The sequence below is a fragment of the Anastrepha obliqua genome, chromosome 2 (genome assembly GCF_027943255.1).
Source record: "Anastrepha obliqua isolate idAnaObli1 chromosome 2, idAnaObli1_1.0, whole genome shotgun sequence".
In the NCBI taxonomy this organism is placed as follows: domain Eukaryota; kingdom Metazoa; phylum Arthropoda; class Insecta; order Diptera; family Tephritidae; genus Anastrepha; species Anastrepha obliqua.
The window spans coordinates 118,022,456-118,043,291 of record NC_072893.1 but is presented as its reverse complement, the minus strand read 5'-3'; the positions used below and the strand labels follow the sequence as shown (position 1 = coordinate 118,043,291).

General features: G+C 30.7%; 1 protein-coding gene across 1 annotated transcript; it reads left to right on the top strand.

Moving 5' to 3' along the window:
- The first annotated feature begins 691 nt into the window (after window positions 1-691).
- LOC129238381 (ras GTPase-activating protein raskol-like) lies at window positions 692-7,905 on the top strand. Its single transcript, XM_054873407.1, has 4 exons — window positions 692-695; window positions 5,706-5,818; window positions 6,256-6,282; window positions 7,732-7,905. Exons 1-4 carry the CDS (start codon window positions 692-694, stop codon window positions 7,903-7,905), a joined length of 318 nt encoding a protein of 105 aa, XP_054729382.1.
- The last annotated feature ends 12,931 nt before the right edge of the window (window positions 7,906-20,836 follow it).

Here is a 20,836-nt window from a genome sequence, read left to right as displayed (position 1 = left end):
CCTAGACTATCCACCCCCTTTCCAGAGCTTTAAATACAATGAGCTTTTCAGCCTGAGTGTTTTAGGAGCCACCAAATCTCCTGGTACTCCTTGGCTCGACCTTTTCAAATTTCTATTTCAAATTTCAATATGTATATAAAATAATAAAAATAAAATAAAAAAAATTTAAAACATTAATAAAATGAGGTAAAAGTGGTGAAGTAAAAAGTTAAAAAAAAAACTAAAAAATAAATAAAAATGTATATATACATAAAATAATATTAAGAAAATTAAAAATAAAAAAATGAGAAAAAAAAGAAGAAAAAATTTAAAATGTATATATAAAAAATAATAATAATAAAATAACAAAATTTTAAACACAAAATAAAATGAAGTATGTAATATAATACCAGAAAATATATAAACAAGTTCAAATAATATAAAACAAAATAAAGGAATGAACACATTAGCACATACATACATACATAAAAAATACAATGGAATAAAATAATGAAGAAATAAAATAAATAAATAAGACTGAATCAAAGTAAATAAATGAATAAAAATAACTAAAATTAGTTAAAAAAGTGAAACAATTACGAAGCAGACGAGAGGATTCGGAGGAACGGGTTTGGGGAACCGAGTTCAAAAATACGCAAACCGCTTAGCGCCCTGTATGTTTTTATTCATTTTTACTTTGTGGCAGACCAATATGAGTAACTGAAAAGAATTGCGTGCTCTGCAACCAGCACTCGAACAACAAAAAGAACCCAGCACTTTTGAGGTTCTCACGTACGAACACATGGCTGCTTACGGGAATATTCACGAGACACTAAACTATTCAGGGATGATAGATTCATAGTGAAAAGATTTTTAGAGGTGTACTACCTAGCAGACCGTTACTCGGCATGAGTTTGGCAGATATGCTGACGTCATTCGTTTTGTATTTCACTAAGCTAAAGCTAAATTTTGTGGAACACAAAACGAATGACGTAGAATCCAAAAGTTCTCCTCAAAAAATTTTTTTTCACTATACCTAACGAGCAAACCTGGTATCTATCATCCTTGGATAGATTTACCTGGTTTGGCCATTAGCTATGGTGAAGAACAAAGTTGTGCGAGAAACTTCGGCTGCCGACAGCCTTCTGACGTCCACTCATTTCACACGTATACTGTACACACGCTCGTCCAATCAGTCGTTGTTCATACAGCAACGAAGTGACATGAGTGTAGTTGTGTTGATTTTTTTTCGTATATCACCAACACAATATCAGTTGTTTTTGCAAATATATCCCCTGTTTCGTCAGCTTATCAGCTAAGTCTGTTAAATTCACTGAGAGTCGATTAACGGTCTGATATTCGCCAGAATTCTATTGGCCAAATGGTCGCCAGGTTCGTTGTGCTGCTTAAAGATATTTGTATTAGTTTGAGAGATCAGAAAAAGGTAGAGTCCGTTAAGAAAATTTTCTATGTGAATGTGCCGCACTTCGAGCAGGCGCTTCATATTTAGAGTGAAGAATTTCTTCAAGGATCTAAACTGATTGGGTATTACTTTGCTTGAATTCGCAAAATTATCTGATTTGTGTCAAACATAGCACTAAGTAATCTCTCCTGAGCACCGCAATGGATGCGAATGGCTAACTAGTGAATCCTTTTTTAACCCTTTGCACTCGGAATGCCAGCACTGCTGGCATGAAGTTTTATTCCGGCAACTCGGAATGCCAGCACTGCTGGCATGAGCATTTATTTCGGTAATTCGAAATGCAGACTCAATAAAACTATAACATGTGAAATTTTATAAATTTTCTCAATAAACTCATGCAAAAATTATATATTTTAATGTTTTATTTTTTTAACTAAAAACGCATTTGATGATAACAACAACAACAACATTTTTGATGATAAAATATATATATCATTATCGAGTTGTTGCGAGGAAATGTGAAAATGGTCTCCGAGCGCAAAGGGTTAAGAGAAGTCCACCTAAGAAATTTAAACTAAATAAATTTTAATAATAAAAAAATGAATTAAAAATAAGTAAAATGCCATTAAGAGTAGGAAAAATATAAATAAAAAAAAATAAAAGAAATACTACAAAATAAGTAAACAAAATAAAATAAATTGAAGATAAAACTAAAAACAATAAATTAAATAAACAAATTAATAAAACTAAGCAACTTAAAAATTTTCGATTATGAAAATATGCATATACCTATCTATGCGTGTATGCGTTTCTCGAACTTTCGTACATCCATAGTTATGTAAATGTTGTTGTTTTGAGTGATAAGCACAATTCCGCTCAATCTATTTTTTATTGGACTGCGCAAGCAGCCCTTAAGACACTGAATTTAAGATTTTTTGAAGCGTTGCTCCTCTTATTTTATTATTTTTTTTATTATTTTTATTAAATTTTTTTTATTTTCATTTTTTATTTTTTTTTCATACAATATTTGAGTTCCTCTATGGCACCCAAGCTTTAGGTACTAGATATATATGCATATGTACATATATAAGCATATGTTTTACGCCACGGCTCATCAATTTGGCTAAATATGCGTAAAGTTTAATGAACTCAGTGGAAAAATAAATAAAGCAAAACTTTATTATTTTGAAATCCAAAAATTATTGCATAATAAAAAGTAAATTTCAGAAAGAAAAAAATATCATATCAAAACTAAATTTTTTTATGATTTTATGCACGAAAGTGAAATCAAAACTAACGAAAAATTTAGCGCAAACGAAATTTTTATCGCCTTAGAAATCGAAACTCCCAAATGTCGAATCAAATTCGCGCTATTAAATTGGCATAAACACATGCACACATACATACATAAATACATAATACATATATACATACATATGTACATACTTTCATAGTTACAAACGCATAAAAGAAGAAAAATTTCACGCACAATAATTTTTCGTTCGATTTGATTGTCGTTCTAATATTTTTGGCATCAATTTTTGAGCGCCAGCAGCTGGCTGGGCTGCAATTCTTCTTCATTGCTCGTCTGTCTGACTGTCTGACTGACTGACTGACTGGCTGCTTATGTGATCGCTGTTTGTCTGCTTGGCTGCACTGAGTTCAGCTTTTCAAAATTTTTCATATTTTTGTTTCTGTTTTTTGGCTGACATCCCATGTAAACAGGAAACATTTTTCGTCTGCATTTGCATGCAGTCAACTGTCAAATTGTGTTTATGTGCCAAAGCAAAAAAAAAAAAAGAAGAAAATAAACGAAAACAACAACAAACGTGCTGTAAACGCTTTGACCTGCTTCACTTTTGGACGAATTTAACATTTTATGTATGTAATTGTGATGGAAAGGAATGGGAGAGGGTACTTTTGTTGCTTGGTTTTCTCAACTAATAAAAACTTAAAAACAAAAAAAAAAAACAAAGTTCAAAGTTATAAAATGTTTTCCTTTAGCCACAGTAACAAAAAAAAAACCAAAAAAAATGTTAAGTGGCAAATTTTATTAGGGAAACAATTTCTAGAGAAATTATTTTATTTTAATTGTTTATTTTATTTATCTCTTTATTTATTTATTTTATTAAAAACCAATTTTATTTAATCTAAGCAAAATCTTCGTTATTCTTTCTTAGCATACAAAACCCGTTAAATCAGTTGCATTAAAAACCCGCTACAGCGCACAAATTTCCCTCTTATATTTTATACCAGTTGTGCCAGTGGGATATTTTATACTGAAACGGTTTGTGTCCTCGCTAAATAAGCTCGCGCTGTAGTACTGGCTATGCAAATTACGCCGTCAGGTGGCACAAATTAGAGCTGCCAGCGCGCAGTAACACAAATGGTGGTTGTTGGAAAAATAAAGTGGGATGTTTTGGAATTAAATTTTTTTTTATTTTACTTTCGTTATTTTATTTTGATTTATTTTTTGTTTTAGTTATTTTACCTTAAATCCAAATTAATTTTATTTTCTTAAATTTTAATTATTTTCATGTTTTACTTCGTTAAATTTTTGTTTCTTACTTTATTATATTATTTTTGTTATATTTTTATTTGATTTAATTAAGTTATCTTAAGATTAAATTAATTTTATTTTCTTGAGTTTTAATGTTTTATTATGCTTTATTTCATTAAATCTTAGATTGAAAAAATTAAAGTTTCTTTCTTACTTTTTTCTATTTCATCATATTTAATTTTCTATTATTCTGATTTATTTCATATAACCTCATTTTAGTTTGCTTGTTTTATTTTAGGGGTATATTTATTTTATTTTATTATAACATTAAGATGAAATAAAATCTTCTTAAATTTAATTTAGTATATTGAAATTTTGTTGAATTTTTCATATTTTTATTCATTTTTTATCTCAGTTTATTTTATTTGATCTTTTCTCATTTAATCAAACATATTTTTTTAATTATAGTTTTATTGCGTTATTTTATTTAATTTAATAAAAAAATTTTATTCTTATTTGTTTTTAAAATTCTAGTTTTTATTTGCTTTTTACACTTTAATTTTTATGTGTTTTAATTATTATTTTATTTTTAATAATTATTTAATTTGTATTTAAATTTTATTTTTATTTATTTATTTTATTTTTAATAATTATTTAATTAATTAATTTATTTTATTTTTAATAAGTATTTAATTTATTTATTTTATTATTAATAATTATTTAATGTATTTATTTTATTTTTAATAATTATTTAATTGGTTGGTTGGTTGGTTTAAGGGTGACCCCGCATCGGAGTGCTACATAGACCGCAAGTTGGGTCCGTTGTGTTGCCCTAGAGCTCATTATGTTATATGATTTCCCCACCTAACCGAGATTTTTATTGTAGATTTTGGTCAAAGATATTAATTCGTTTCGAGAATTTGATGAGAGATTCGATTTTCAGGTTCGAGAGTACTGAAAGATTGTCAATTGTTGGAGAGCCTAGAAGAGCGAGTCGACTTCTGGCTAGAGCGGGACAACTGCACAGCAAATGTCTGCTCGATTCGTCCTCGCAGTATCTGCACAGGTCGTTTTGAGGAACCCCGAGCCGGCGTGCGTGAGTGCCCAAAAGGCAGTGGCCGGTGATAAGAGATATTATATACCATAGTTCGTGTTTCGAAAGACTTATAAGGGTTTTGTCTGTTTCAGATTGTAGGATGGCCAGATTTGTCTGGTCGTAACGCAAGTAGTTTCCACTCGCCACCTCCGATCAGCAATGCTGTGAAATTCTCGATCAATGAGCAATTTACATGTTGAGAGCGGAATGTGGATTGTGGGTAAGTTACTAACATTTGATTGTGCAGCTCCAGCTCTTGCGAGCTCATCAGCTTTGCAGTTACCTTCGAATCCACTATGACCCGGTATTCAGATAACTTGGACGGAATTCTGAACACTTATCTCGTTAAGAGATAAGAGACAGGATCGTTTTTATTTGCCATTTCAAACTGCCTGTTTTTATTACTTTGCTATTTGGTTTTTAATATAATTCAAATTTTTTAATATATTATTTTTGAATTCTTTGAGTATTTTTGTCTTAAATTTAATTTAATTTATTTTAATATAATTAAATTTTTTATTTAAACGACTTTTTTAATTCTTGCTTGCTTATTTATATTTTATTTATTTTTATTTATATTTATCTATATTTTATTTTTTTACTTCCACTATCAAAAATGTGTGTGTGTAAATTTATTTTAAAAGCAAATAAATCAAAACATTATGGAAAATGGTTTTTTTTATCAAATCCCCTTTGTTCTCTTGCAGAATCAGAAGGCGAGCTTACACGTAAACACAAAACTCTGCCATGGAGTCCACTGTACTGTGTCCTGCAGCAAGACGAGCAATCATTTACGGCATATTGCAGTGAGGAGATATCGGTAAGAAAAACAATTTACTTAAAATTATTACTAAAAATTAATTAATCTAAAAATTGTATTAAAATATAGGAGTTTTAGATATATTACTAAATATAACAATTTGTAATTCAAAGTTAGTAAAATCAATAAAAGCTGACTTATGTAGTAAAAATTTCCTTATAAATAAAATTTTATAAAAATTATATGAATTTACACAAATAAGCGTCCCAGCTTACTAATTACCGCTATTAATGCTTAACTAATATCAGAATATTGCTATATTTCTCTTTTTCTCTCTCTCTCTTCCTGCTCTCACACTTGAAACAACTTACTAAAAATTCACCACGCACCTCACTTAAATTCACCATTAATTGCTGCAAATCCACATCTCACAAACAAAAATAAACAAAACAAACTAAACAAACACTAAAAAAATTAAAATAAACGCTAACCCGTAGATATTCCCGGCTACACCTAAAAAAGAGGTGGGTAATACTTAAAGGTAGAAATTAGTTGGAGCTAGAAGCAAGCGATTTTTCATTTAAGATTTAAGTTATTATTATTGTTGTTGGTGTTGTTAGTGTTATTATAGTTATTATTACTATTATTAGAGTTACAAAGTTATTTAGTTTTTGTTTTTTTAATTTTTATACTCATTTTGTTAAAAAAAAGTTTTTAACTGCCACTTTCCCCTTTCGAGGTTAAGCTTTAGCACAGATTTTTAGTTCAATATTACAAAGGCTCTCTTTTCTTGTTACACCCACGTTGTACAGAATGCAGATGTGTGCCCAACATCAGACCGTTAACCGGCTCTCAGCGATTTTGCAGGAACCAGCTGATTGGCTGAAGCAACTGGTGTCATGAAAGCGGTTGGTTTTTAAAAAAACTGAGTGTTGGTGATATACGAAAAAAATCAACATAGCTACGCTCATGTAACTTCGTTGCTCTCTGAACAATGACTGATTGGACGAGTGTGTGAATACGTGTGAAATTAGTAGGCAGAATTCTGTAGCGAAGTACCCGGTGAAGTGGCTGCCGAAGTTACTCTCACTATTTTACTTTGGATGGCCAAACCTGGCAGTCTATCATCCTTGGTTAAACCTTCTTGATTTTTCTGCATGAATTATGCTCTTACAATCCCTCGTTACGTTGTTCATTACGCATCCTGCTCGTTTGATTACTTCGGTTGAACAACGTGGGACTATTATCTTAGTCAATTGGTCAGTGCTCTCGCGGTCATTATTTTATATTAGGGTTGCCAAGCATTCAGAAAAGGAAGAAGATCAGTAGACCTGGAAAGGAATACATTAAGATCCTCGTGAAATATATTTTCATAGGCACCTAGAGGAAAATGAAATTCTTTTTGCTTACATTGAAGCTTCTGTAGATTTTTTTTAGGAAAATCTCGTCTATTAGTTCTACTTGTGGTACACATTTGGGAGTTTTTCACATCTGCATGTTTTACGAGGCCTCCGAATGCCAAATGGTTTTTTATGAAGACCTTTTTCATGGCATAAATACACTCGGAGGTTTGTCATTGTTTGCCGAGAAGCGACCGCTATTAGAACAACAATTGTCTGTCACTTGGTGTTTCGTGCCTGGGTTTCAAATCTGTGCACTGATCAGATCATATAATCTGATAATTTGGCTACTTCTGATATCTCAGCCTCGTGATTTACATGCAATCGGGGGAGAAAGCTTCCTCTTGAAATCCATTCTACCAGCTCAGAACTCAGAAATTTAATTTTTCCTTTATAATTTATTACAATATTATTTAATTTTATATTTAATTTTTTAATTTTTTCTCTTTTGTAAGGCTTTTTTTATAATTCCGATCATTTTTATATTTCAAGTATTCAAGTCGCTAAATTTTTTAAAATAAAATTTGCCTGTATTTGCCCGAATTTTACCGTTTTTTATTTATGTACTCACAGTTGACAGACGTCCTCTTCAATGAGTACCCACGCGTACGGCTGGATCGTGTGCGTCGACCCGCAAAAGCTTTGTGGGACGGTCCGCCGACGTTGCGTGAGGAACCGGAGGACTCAGATACATGTCCCATGGATATAGCGATGAATACGACGCTCTACAGTGAATTAGGTAAGTGAGAATTCGAGTTTTGTAGTAGTTTCAACGTATTTCTGTTTTATATATTTTTTAAAGATATTTGTGGGATTTTCGATTATTTAAAAATTTTTTTTAAATATATTTTGAAATATTGATATATATTTTTATTGAAATATTCGATTTTATTGAAATTCGTGGATGTCTATGGGTTGAAAATAAAGGAAATGAGCCCACGACAAATCTGTACGGGCGACAAAAATTCTTATTCGCGAAGGCAGAGTTGGTAGAAAATTATATAACGTCTTCAATCTCATCAACAAATTCATAGAGATTTTATTGAATATTTTTGCATGTTAAAGTAAAGCTCGGCATTGCCAGCTTTGATGATACACCTAACAAATTAGTGTTCTAGCGAAACTAGTTTTCGAGACTAGTAGTGATCGTCTCAGTTATAAATTTTATAAGACAAATTTTACTTTGTGGAGCAGTAGAGAGATTGCGGTTTAGTGCTTTAATTCAACCAATTCCCAACTTTGGTATTTACGTGTTGCCGTAAGTTCCAAAGGATTTTGCGTCAACTCATCACAATTGTTTTGCGGATGAATGAAGTTCCCGTTTTTCGAACAAAAAAGGAATTAATTAACTTTCAATACCCCTGCCCTGTTTTCAAAGGTCTATAGAACAGTTGTTTTAAAGCATTTAACCCATTGACTGCTACTTGAGCGGGTCTTTATGACTCGCTTTTGAAAAGGTTTTAGAAAAGTCCTCAAAAATGCAATTAGTGGTTTAAAATGCTATACAAAAATTTTATATAAAATTGTAAGTTGACAATTCTCTTAAGGGATACTGAAGACGTGTAGAAACTTTTAACCCTCTAATTGCCTTTTTTAAGAACTTTCACATAGTTATTTTCAGCACTTATTTTAATTATAAAAATCAATTTCAATCAATTGCAAGTTGTTTTCAAATAAAAGATATCCTAATGGGTTGATGAGCTTTCTAATGCCTTCAAATGTGGTTCAAGTGCTATACGAAAAACTGCCGATCAAAACAAAAGTGTCAATAAAATGTTGGAATTACGATTAACTACAGAAACAAATATAATACACACAAACTAAAAGCAGCAACAAACACAACCGGCATAGCGAAAGCAACAAATGAAATAATTCACCGCTTCCGCTCTCACTCTCAACGCACACACAAACGTGCATACACATATACCAAGTGTTCCATTGCCGATGCGTACTCTTCTCACTAACTTCACGAATACACACACATACATATTTGTGTTTGTTTTCGATGCAATGTTGCTGTGTATTTTTCGATGCAATGCTGCAGCAACATGTTGCTGAATTATGAAATGTATCAAAAGTGTTGCTCGCCGCGTAGATGGAATTTTAAAAAGAGTGGGGGATTTTTTAAACAAATTTCTTTGAGTTTTCTTTCACCTATTTGACTTTGGTTAGGTTTTGCTTAGAATTTTATTTTAGAATGAACTCTATTCTGCCTTTAGTGACTCGCTAAATATTTCATGATTTTTTTTTTGCTTCATGGTATAAATTAATTTGAATTTCGAAATAAATTTTTGACAGTCCTTCTATGCTCGTATCCACGCCTAGTTTTTGCTCATTTTAAATGTGCGTTATTTCATTTTCAAAATTTTCTTATACATTTTCCTTTCTCTCCCTTTATTTGCCACTAAATTGTTGTAAACCTGCACCTATTGCTTTGTGTAGTGCAATTTTTTATTGAAATTTTTTTCCGATTTCTGTTGTTGGCTTGAACGTCACGCATGCACGCGCATTCAGCACAATACGAGCTATTCCACATTCCCTCTGCACATCGGCCGCACCGATTCAATCAAAAGACCCACACAATGTTGCTTCTGACTGGCTATTTGCCTACTAGCCGCTTGCACCCAGCCATTTTTTCGCCTTGTCGATTAGCTGTCTCAATTGTCATTTATAGTTGTTGTAGGTGTTGCATTTTTTGACGTGTCTGTTCATTTTGACTGCCATTTTTGCTTAATTGTTGCTGTGTGCTAGAAAGCGTTTATATTTGATGGTATGGAATGTCAAGTGTGATTTCTCTTTAATTCTTAGCGGATGGTCTTTAGAAATTTGAATTACGAAATAAGCGCAGACTTGATGTAATATTGAGTTTTTCAACCTTAGCTATTACAAATGGCTAATAGTACATACATTAATTTTCAGTGAAATAGTAAATTTAAGAAATGTATATTGTAAATTTGTTTTTTTTTTTTTTTTGTAGAAAAATATTCGCAATTATCAGTAAAATATTTTTTAAGTGAAACTTTTGTTTTTGAATGTTTTTTCGTAAATATTAGAGAAATAGTTTTCAGTGAAATATTTTTCTTTTTAATTTTTTTTCGTAAATATCAGTAAAAACATATTTTCATGAAAACCTTATTGTATATTTAAGAAATATAAATTGCAAATATTGATTAAAAAAATTTCATTAAAAAAAAATTCCCTTTAAAAAAAATTTCATTTAAAAAAAAATTTCATTTAAAAAAAATGTATTACTTGAAAATATTATTTATCACTGAAAATTTATTATCCAAAAATAAAATGTTGACTGAAAAGTTTTCGTAAAATTAGTATAAAAAATTTTACTGAAAAATGTTCGTAATATTAGTAAACAAATTTTCGTGATATTATTATTTCTATGAAAATTTTATTTTCTCAGTGATAAATAATATTTGTATGTAATACATTTTTTTTCATATAAGAAAAAGTTGTTTAATTAATTTTTTATACTTTTTACATTTTTGCGACTTTTTATTTGTGCAAAATTTTTTCTTACATTTTTGTTCACTGCAAAATTTGGATAAAATTAGTAAACAAATTTTACAGAACAATTTTCTTAATATTAGTCAAAAACTTTTCACTGAAAATTTTTCGAAAAAATTAGTAAAAAAAAATTTCGTAATATTAGTCAAAAAATTTTCGTGATATTATTATTTCTATGAAAATTTTATTTTGTCCGTGATAAATAATATTTGTATGTAATACAAATTTTTGTATGAAGAAAAGTTGTTTAATTAATTTTTTATAAATTTTTAGCGCAAATATTTATACTTTTTGCGACTTTTTATTCGTGCAACATTTTTTCTTATATTTTTGTTCACTGAAAAATTTGCATAAAATTAGTAAAAAAAAATTATTATATTATTATCTTCAGCTAACATTTTTTGTATTATTTTTAGTTAAATAAATTGAAGTGAGAAAATTTAATTTTTGCCAGATGAATTGTCAGTGTAAATAATATTTGCATGTAATAAAAATTTTGATATGATAAAAGTTGTTTAATTAATTTTTTTTATAAAATATTTTCTGTGACTTTTTATTTGTGCAAAATTTTTTTCTTGCATTTTTTTATTTCTCTGGCTTGCTAAAATGGTTTTAAGTAAAAATAACTTTTTTTTTTAATTTTTAAAATATATTCAAAAAATATATTTTAGCAAAAACTATTTTCAGTAGAATTTTTGCTATTATCTTTAGCTACAATAATATTTCTTATTATTTCTAGTTAAACAAATTGAATTGAGAAAATTTGATTTTTACCAGATGAACTGTAAAAAACAATTCTTTGCAACTTTTTACTTGTGGAACAATTTTTTTCTCACTTTTTTGTTTTATTTTTAAGGCTTTCTAAAAATATTTTTAGTAAAAACTACTTTTTTAGTGAAATATATTTATTCAAAAATATTTTTTTGCGAAATTGTGCAAAATTTATTTTCTAACCATTTTGTTTTCTTTCTCAGGCTTTCTAAAATCGATTTTAGCAAAAACTAATTTTATTATCGAAATATTTAAACAAATTTTGTTAGTGAAAAATTATTTTCAGTACCATTTTTGCTTTATCTTTAGCTAAAGTTAATTTTTTTAATTATTTTTTGTCAAAAAAATTTCTCAAACTTTTTATTTTTATTATCAATAGAATTTTTAATATTAACTTTAGCTAAAATAATGTTTTTTTGTTTTGATAAAAAACTTTTCTAATTTTTTTCTTTTCTTCTCTTTTTGGGAAAAAATATTATTCGGACATCTTAATTTAGCCGCAGTTTCTATTAACGGACGGTTCGAACATAAAATTCTATTCGTACTGTACTTAGTACAAAACTCCCCATTACTCTATTTAGTTGTATCAAAATAGCGCTTTAGTGCTACTTGAGGAGTGCCAGACTGGCATTTCCATCATTTCACCTACCTAATTTAGTTGAGCAACGTTCATTTAGCATTAAGGCAAATATAAAAAAACGGAATTAAAGTTCTCAAAAAATAAAGGAGACATAGGAGACAAAAAAAAAAAAATAAAATCTTAAAACTCACACAACTCTATTAATTTTAATTCAATTACAGTCAAATATAGCTCATTCGACGCAAAATTAAATTTACTATAATAGTAGTGTACTAAAAAAAATCCTCAATATCGGATAATATCGTAAAAATTATGTCAAAGTTGAAAAAATAGAGAAAAAATAAAAAAAAATCCAAATATTTCCGCCTACAGTCTCGTCAGTTGTCATTTCAGAAAAATTGTCAACACACTGTCAAAAAGGCTTGTTTATGTTCTTTCGAACTAAAAAAACAAATTCGAAATCGGATGGAAATTGACGAAGTTAGGAGTGATTCTTCATATCAACCTACTGAAAAACGGTTTTATGGCCATAAAATAAGATTTTGGGGGTGTATTGGAAATTTCTCCTATACCATTTTGTTTAGTTTTTCTATAGCCACAAGTTGTGCTAGGTCTCCATAAAAGTATATTTAATTTTTTTTTTTTGTCACACTGTGTTATTTTCCTGGCTTTTTCCGAAGCCTCTTTTGAGATTAAATAAAATTTAATTATTTTTTTGTTGGTGTTTCTTTCTTTCTACAAAAGTGTTTCAAATATTGTTATTTATTATAATATGTACATATTCCTTTTTCTCTCGATTTCACGCTGTCCAAATTTTCTTTAAACATTACTTTTTATTCATCAGCTTTGGCTGCTGATTTTTTAAATTTTCCCCATTTCTTTCGGCATCAGGCCTTCAAAAATCTTCATTTGATTTTTCCGCTTAATTTAACTTTTAAAACATAAACCTAATCCACTGTGCCAGTTGAAAACGAAGTAGCCATAGAATCCCGATGATCACTCATACGCAACGGAGTGCACACAAACACACATAAAAAGTATTGTTTGCGATTTCGATGATATTCAAGTAGCCACGAAAACTACAATAAAACAAAATAAAATAGCCAAAAGGAAAAACGCTAATCAAAATCAGAATAAAAAAAAAAACAAAAAAAACAAAAAAACGCGTTGAAAACGCAACGTTGCATTGCAATGCACAGCACTAACAACAAGCACAGCATAAGAATGCAGGAACAACAACACGAGGGGGCTAAGGTGCGAGTATTGCTAGCGAAAAAAGTAGAAAAAGACCAACAAAAGCAGCTAAATAAAAACAAAAGCAAGCAAGTATTTTTTTCCAAATTTTTTGTTTTGAATGAATTTCATTACCGCTGCGTTGCGTTCGCTGACGCAAGCCTATACGAACGCTTTGGAAAATACGAAACACCAACACTTTCGCACACACACACACACACTTGTTCACAGTTGTCCAAATGTATGAGAATACTTGGATGGACGCTGAGAACACTTGACGCGCACACAGCCACTCTCGGCCATAACGCGACGCGCCGCCAAGTGCAGTTCACATTCAGTTTCCGGCGGTGTTGGCCGAAATGACGGACAACGTTTCGGTGTAGTTTTTACGTAGCGGTGTTTTTTCATGTTTCATGTTTCGTGTTTTTTGTTGTTAATTGTTTGATGTTCGCTGTATGTAAATATTTTTTATGCGCCTTCATAAGTTTGCGTGTGTGCGTGTGTGTGTTTATGAGCATATGTTAGATATGGGCGAATGCGCATGCGAGTGAAGTCAAATAAACAAATAACTTAACCAGCAGCGGCAATGGCATGTCAGTCAACTTGACAATCAGTCAGTCAGTGAAACGGAGGAGCCAGTTGGCCGGTTGCGCTCGCTCGGTTGGTTGCAAATATTCTTTTGGCAAATTTTTATGACTTTCCTGATTTTCTGCGCGCTGGCGGTTGTTAAAAAGTTTTAATTTTGGATTTTCGAAAATCCTTGTATGTATGAGTGTGTAGAGTTTCATATGCAAAGCGAATGACCCGGACGCGTTGCGATTGACGACGATCGCTGGTGAGGTTTTGTGTGCTTCTCTTTGTGAAGTTACAGATTTTATGAGCGCAAATTTGAGGTAAATAAAAGTTTTGGTGAAAAAAAAAACAAAAACAAGGAAACAAAAAATAAGTAAAACAAAAACTAAAACACTTAAAAAAAATAATAATTAACAAAACACAAAAAAAGCAGGAATTCAAAAGTAGAGAAAAGAAAAACAAAAACATTTACAAAACAAAGCAGCCAAGAAATGCAGCTGTGTTTAAGCGCGAAAAACGTCAACATTTTTAATACAACAGTGCGAAGTGGCTTTTTGGTGTTTACAATTTTTTTAATAACTCGCTTTTAATACTGAAAAAGCGTAAAAAGTGGTGAATGGCTGGATTTTAATAAAAAAGGATTCGAATAAAAAATTAATTAATTTAAAAATATAAAAAAAATGTTAATAAAAATAAAATAAAACGAAAAAAAATTTAATAAAACTAAAATAAAAAAAGGAATTAATAAAAAAAAATTAAAAAAAATTTAATAATAATAAAATTAAAAAAAATTAAAAAAAAAATTAAAAAAAAAAAATTTATAAAAATAGATCTAGAAAAAAAAATGCAATAAAAAATTAAAAAAAAAAACACTAATACTAATAAGAATAAAACAAAATTTAATAAAATTAAATTATAAAAAAGAAATTAATAAAAATAAACATAAAAATGTAAATGTAAATAAAAGTAAAGACAAAAATTCAAATGAAAATTAATATTAAAAAAAATGAGAAACATAAATAAAAATGTAATAGTAAAAGAGGCATATTTAGGTTTCTTTAGGTTGGTTTCTTTTAAAACCAAAATTGAAAAAAAATTATAAAAATAAAAGTAAAAAAACAAATTGTAAAAAAATAAAATAAAATGAAAAATTTAATAAAAATAAAATTAAAAAAAAAATTATAATAATAAAGACAAACATCTAAATGTAAATTAAAGTACAGACAAAAATTAAAATGAAAATTAATATTTAAAATAAAAATGAGAAACATAAATAAAATTGTAATAGTAAAAGAGGCATATTTCTTTAGGTTGGTTTCTTTTAAAACCAAAATTGAAAAAAAATGTTAATAAAAATAAAGGTACAAAAATTTGTAATAAAACTGAAATGAAAAAAATTAAATAAAATAAAAAGTAAACAAATTTTATTAATACATAAGTAAGACAAAAATTTAAATGAAAATTAATATTTAAATAAAAAGAGAAACATAAATAAAAATGTAGAAGTAAAAGAGGCATAATTAGGTTTCTTTAGGTTGGTTTCTTTTAAACATTCTTTGAAAAAAGACCGATTCAATATTTTTGAACTGATTTCTGTTTTATTAGAAAGGGTAAATCCATCAATTAATTGTAAAATCTAACTTCATCTAACTTCACTCAAATTGGTGCCTGGGTTAGTTCTGCAATTGCTCTTCCTATCAGCATAATTTTCCAGAACCATACTGGCAACTTTTAGCTCCGTCTTATAAAGATGGAGAGAGGAAGAAGAAGAGAAGAATAGCGTACGAGCCTGCATCGCTTCTAGTTTATGCGTAGAACTCCGATACCTAATTGAACGTCACAAAAATGCGAATGGGGTTAATGTAATAATAATAATAATAACCGGCATATAAACCATCCATCAGGTGGCTTCTGAGTTCATCGGTGCGGGTATAGCGCTCACCAGATGCAACAATTTTGTTTTCTCGCATAACTGATGGCTTGAAAAATGTAGGAGTTCTTAGTTTTGTCGACCAAAACCGATATACGGTTGTAGTGCCAAGTAAGTCTTCAATATTTCGAAATGCTGCTCAAACGTAAAGTGAGCCATTTCGTGCCGTGGAGAGATGACGCTGAGTTTTTGTCATTTTTATTAGCGCTCAAAAGCTTTCAGTGCGAAAGTAACATGAGATTCAAAAAGAAACCTGCGCTTCTCTTTCTGGTTTTGAAATAAAAATTTTACTACTACAAATTTTTTTTAGAATAGTTATATCATTAAAAAATTTAAAATTCGAATGGCCAGTCCAAACATTTTTTGTTTAATAAAAAATATTAAGAAAAAAAATATTTTGAAAAATAATAACAATAATAATATAATATTTAATAATAAAATATTTATTTATATTTAATAATTTTTAAAAATTTCTGTTATTACTTATAACAAAAGGCAATAACGGGTAAAAACAAAAAAAAATAAAAAAACAAATAAAAAAAATAATAATAATAGTTTAAAATAAAAAAATATAAAATTTAGAAGTACAATAAACATAAAAAACTACAAAAACTTTCCGGTACTATTTTTTAATACCCAAAAATTATAATTTCAAAATTTTAGCAAAAATTAAAACTATAAACGAAATGAAAAAATCGCAAGATGTCGGGCCAAAAATTTCCAATTTCGTAAAAAATATTATTCTTAAAAATAGCAAAAAATTTTAAATTTGTTTGAATTTAAAATGTATTTTTAAAATATCTTGAAATAATTATAATCAAAATTAAAATAATAACTTATAATAAAAAAAATATCTGGCACTCCTTTAATATCTAAAAATTATAATTTTAAAATTTTAACAAATATTAGAATGATTAAAGAAATAGATTATTCGCTAAAGACACCAGAAAATGAATGAATGAAAAAATATTGAAAAAGGTTGAAAAAATCCATTTTAATAAAAACTGAAAAAGCATAGTTAAAAAATTTTGGAGTTAATAGGATATATAATAATTGTTATAAGAAAATATTTTACAAAAATAAGTAATAATAATAACAATATAAGCAGACATTTATTAAAAAAAAAAAACAATCTAAAAATTATAGTTTTAAAATTTATTAAAACTCAAAACTACCAAAAAATTAAAAACTTTTACATCGATTATTGAAAAAAACTTAAAGAAATGGAGTGAAAATTTATGAAATATTAAAACTACCAAAAAAACTAAAAACTGTTACATCGATTATTGAAAAAACCTCAACAAATGAAATGAAAAAAGTGACAGGAAAACAAGTGGAAATCAGAAGGGAGCAAGTGACAGAAGAGCCCTTGGGGAAACGGCTTCTACAATAAGACTTCCCATTCATAGTCTTTTTAAACGGCCTTTTGGCCTGTTATCGCGCATTGGCATGATGGAAAGTTATACGCTCGTGTCTAGACGCTTGCTATGGCATCGTTATTCCTTCTTAAAAATAATCATTTGTTGATGGTGTAATTGGTTAGCTCCGCCAAGCTCGTAGTAGTTTACTCACTTCTGGTCTCAGCAGCAGCACAACAACTCCTTTCCACCATGAATATTCGGCTTCGGATTTCACAAATAATTAAATCTTTTAGGGGCTGCCATTAGTGGATCCAATCTTCTGTGCCTAGCCACCTTTCGATGCAGAAACATTTCTTGGCGGCGTTGAAGAAGCATTTTTGACATATAAAGTCGTGTTTTGAAGTCGAGAGATTTCAACTCAGTTGGCAGCCTGTTTCCTTGCTTTTTTTTAAGTCAGAATATATTCAGACGCTTTGGAATTGCTGCTTGTATCACTTCCAACTTTTCTGCGGGATGTCTTTACGTTTGAGATGGATTATCACTGAGGAGTAGGTATAAATTCTTATTCTTCCTATCTGTTTTCCTCTGGGAGGAACTACCAACTCTTAAACCATCGAACCCAGAACTAAGTGAGCAATGGCGAATATGCTCGCCCTAAACTCCCGATAACATTGGATGACTTTCGACATCACTTTTTCCGAATTGAAAAGGAATAAGATGAGAGCCTTCATTCGCTGCCATCAGAGGCTTGCGGTGATGAGAAAATTTTAAAAACCAGTTTAAGGGTTCCTCTGCTCAAAGTTTTAGTAGTTTTTTAATAAACTATGAAATTACAAATTTAAAAACGGAAATTAAAGAAATTTCTATAAAAAACTTAATAATTGTAAAATTGGATTTCAAGTAACCAGAAAAAAGGTTTGGGCTTTCTGAGTACTCGGACTCAGTGGTCTCCTACTTGTATAGGTTCCTTGAAGTGTAGACAAAGTATGAATAGGTTAAGAATAAAGTGCACAGTTGCTTGGTTGGTTGGTAGGGTGGTGAATCATCCAAAATCCACGTAGCGCTTCCGCACCATTTTGTTGCTACATCCTCGTTACCAACTTCTTTAACAGTTATTTACAGCGAAACTAAATATATCCAGTCTGTGCGGTTTTGGGAACCTTATTAGGCTATTGACGTCTAAGCCAGACAGTTGTTCGAGACTCTCGAATAGCGGTTTGCCCATGAATAACATTCTCTCCTTCCATAGGGCAGGATATTCACAGAGGAAATGGAAGATTGCACACAATTGCTGGTTTCGTCATCTTTCTTCAAACTTCTCAGACATATTTTTAACACTTAGACTAGACTTTTTTTGACTAGAGGTTATACTTTGGCTATTATCAGCGTGTTTGACTCGAAAATACGTCACCTTAATGTTGTCGTAGCTAGGGTGGGTTTCGGATTTTCAGGATTGTGATCTTGATTTGCGTCTAAAGAATCTCTGCAACACTCCATTCCAGTCCATTCAATTTGAGTTGGCACTTCGCTACTTCTCTTCTTGGACTATTTGGAAAGCAGTCGTCCGAACTGCGTCGATAGCCTTCGGAGCTTGTGGATCTCTTCACGGGGTACTTGATTCAACTGAGAGTACCCAGCACCCAGATTGTCTTCTCCATTTGAGTCTATAGAATCACTGCAACACTCCATTCCATCCCACTCAATCTGAGTTTGCATTTCGCTACTTCTCTTCTTGGATTATTTGGGAAGCAGGCGCCTGAACTGCGTCAATAGTTTTCGGAGCTTGTGGGTCTTTTCCGACTCCGAATGACAAGTGGTTTCCTAAAGCTGGTTTTTTGAGGAGCTTTTTTATTTCAAAAAATACGATCGGAGACTTACCATTACCAGCCGAGGGGCGAGCGCTACTAGAAAAAAACGTTTTCCATCATTTGATGTGTCATACCCGGAGATTCGGGCCTGTGCACTTCCGAATGATAGTCGCGCACTAATCCATTCGGCTAAGGCGGTCGAACGTAGGTCTTTAATGAGCTCAAGTCTCTTCTAAGGCTTCCGTGATATGATTTTAACCAAGTTTTCGGCTAGTTCTTTACGCTAAACAGCTCAGTATCCCGGTACACACTTAAACTTAAGTTTACAACATCGACGATCCACTGTGTACATCTTCTTTGGGTGATGAGGATAGTACAGAACATTTTTTCTGCCATTGTATGAACTAAGATGGTATATTTTTGGTTGGGATGTATTGAGATTGGATGAGCTGTATTCTCTTTCCCTCGACAAACTGCTGGAATTTTTCAAAATACTTGGGAAGTTTGCAGAAGAGGAATTTATTTCTTCGCCACCTGTCTCTTCCTTTCCTTTAAACCCTCTCTCTAGACCTTTCGCACAATGAGCGATATTGCCTGAGCAAAATTTTCGGTCATCCACAATTCTATACCAAATTAAAGTTTATTCAACTGCTCAACAAATCCCAGCTTAATTCCAAATCTGTAGCAAAATAGTTCTTTGGTTTTTTGGCAAAATCATCTCATCTCACTTAGAAAATTGTGAGGTTAGGTTAGGTTATACTGGCTGGCCGAAGCCACATAGAAACCATTTTCGTCCCAAGCGATACCAGATTAGAGTACTTTTTTTAGCGAAAAAATGCTGCACTCAAGATGCGCGTAGGAGTCACTCAAGCCCCAGTTCAGGGAGACATTTTAGTCTTTCAAAATTGAGAGCACCCGGAAAGCATAGTCTAGAGAGAGAGAGAGAGACCCGAATAGCAGCATAGGAGTTGCTCCAAGCTTGCTTTTGTGCGCTGCTCATTACATTTCCTGCAAACAACGTGATTTTGGGGTTAGGCCAATAAATTGTGAACTTCAAAAGAAAAAAAATGAAATTCTTTTCTGCAACTTCTATTAAAATAAATTCTGAAATAAGGTTTATGAAGGTGTCGCAGCTTAAATGTTGCATTGCAGCGCATAATTTCTGGGCTTGGCTGCTCGAAGGTGCTAAGTCGCCTTAAGTTGTTTTTTTTTTTCAAAAATCCACAAAACTCATTACTAGAGGGCCAATTGCATATTTACACAACAGCTCAAAGTTAGTAAAATAAAATTCTTTGAGTGACCACAAAAATATTTGTGCCACCAACAGCGCGCCATTTTCGGACACATTCAACCGTTTTACCTACAAACACAGATGCGCATATAAAAAAGTACATACAGACACGTACAGTGGGGCGTATAATGAGCGGAAATCAGTGCCCAAAATGAAATAAAAAAAATCTGAAACATCAAAAAAAAAATCGTTTAACACAAAAACAAAAAATTAAAACAGTCAATTGGCAATTTGTTGTGGTCGTTGCGCTTTTTGTCGCTCACAGTGCGTGCGGTTGTATGTGTACGCGCTAATGTAAGCGGAAATCGAGAATTTAAAACAACAACAGCAACAATGAAAGCACACTGAAGGAAATATTAATGAGCACAGTAAAAACAGCAATAACTGCAACAACAACAAACGCCAGTACGCAGAAAAAAAGAAGAAGACCAAACGAAGCGCAGAATTCTTGAGCAAAACAATGCAAAGCATTTAACTGCATTTTTTAACGTTTTTGTTTTTCCCTTAACCAACTTTTTTTTTGTGCTTGAGCAGCAGTAAGCGTCGAAAAAGGTGCAAGAAGAGAACGAAGTTAAGTGCAGTAAAGCAAAGAAACAAAAAAAACAAAAACAA

Bases quoted from the DNA above. Each gene is read 5' to 3' on its own strand.
- LOC129238381 (XM_054873407.1), top strand. The intron at 5,819-6,255 runs GTAAGAAAAACA...GCTAACCCGTAG, and splicing joins ATTGCAGTGAGGAGATATCG to ATATTCCCGGCTACACCTAA. The intron at 6,283-7,731 runs GTGGGTAATACT...ATGTACTCACAG, and splicing joins CGGCTACACCTAAAAAAGAG to TTGACAGACGTCCTCTTCAA.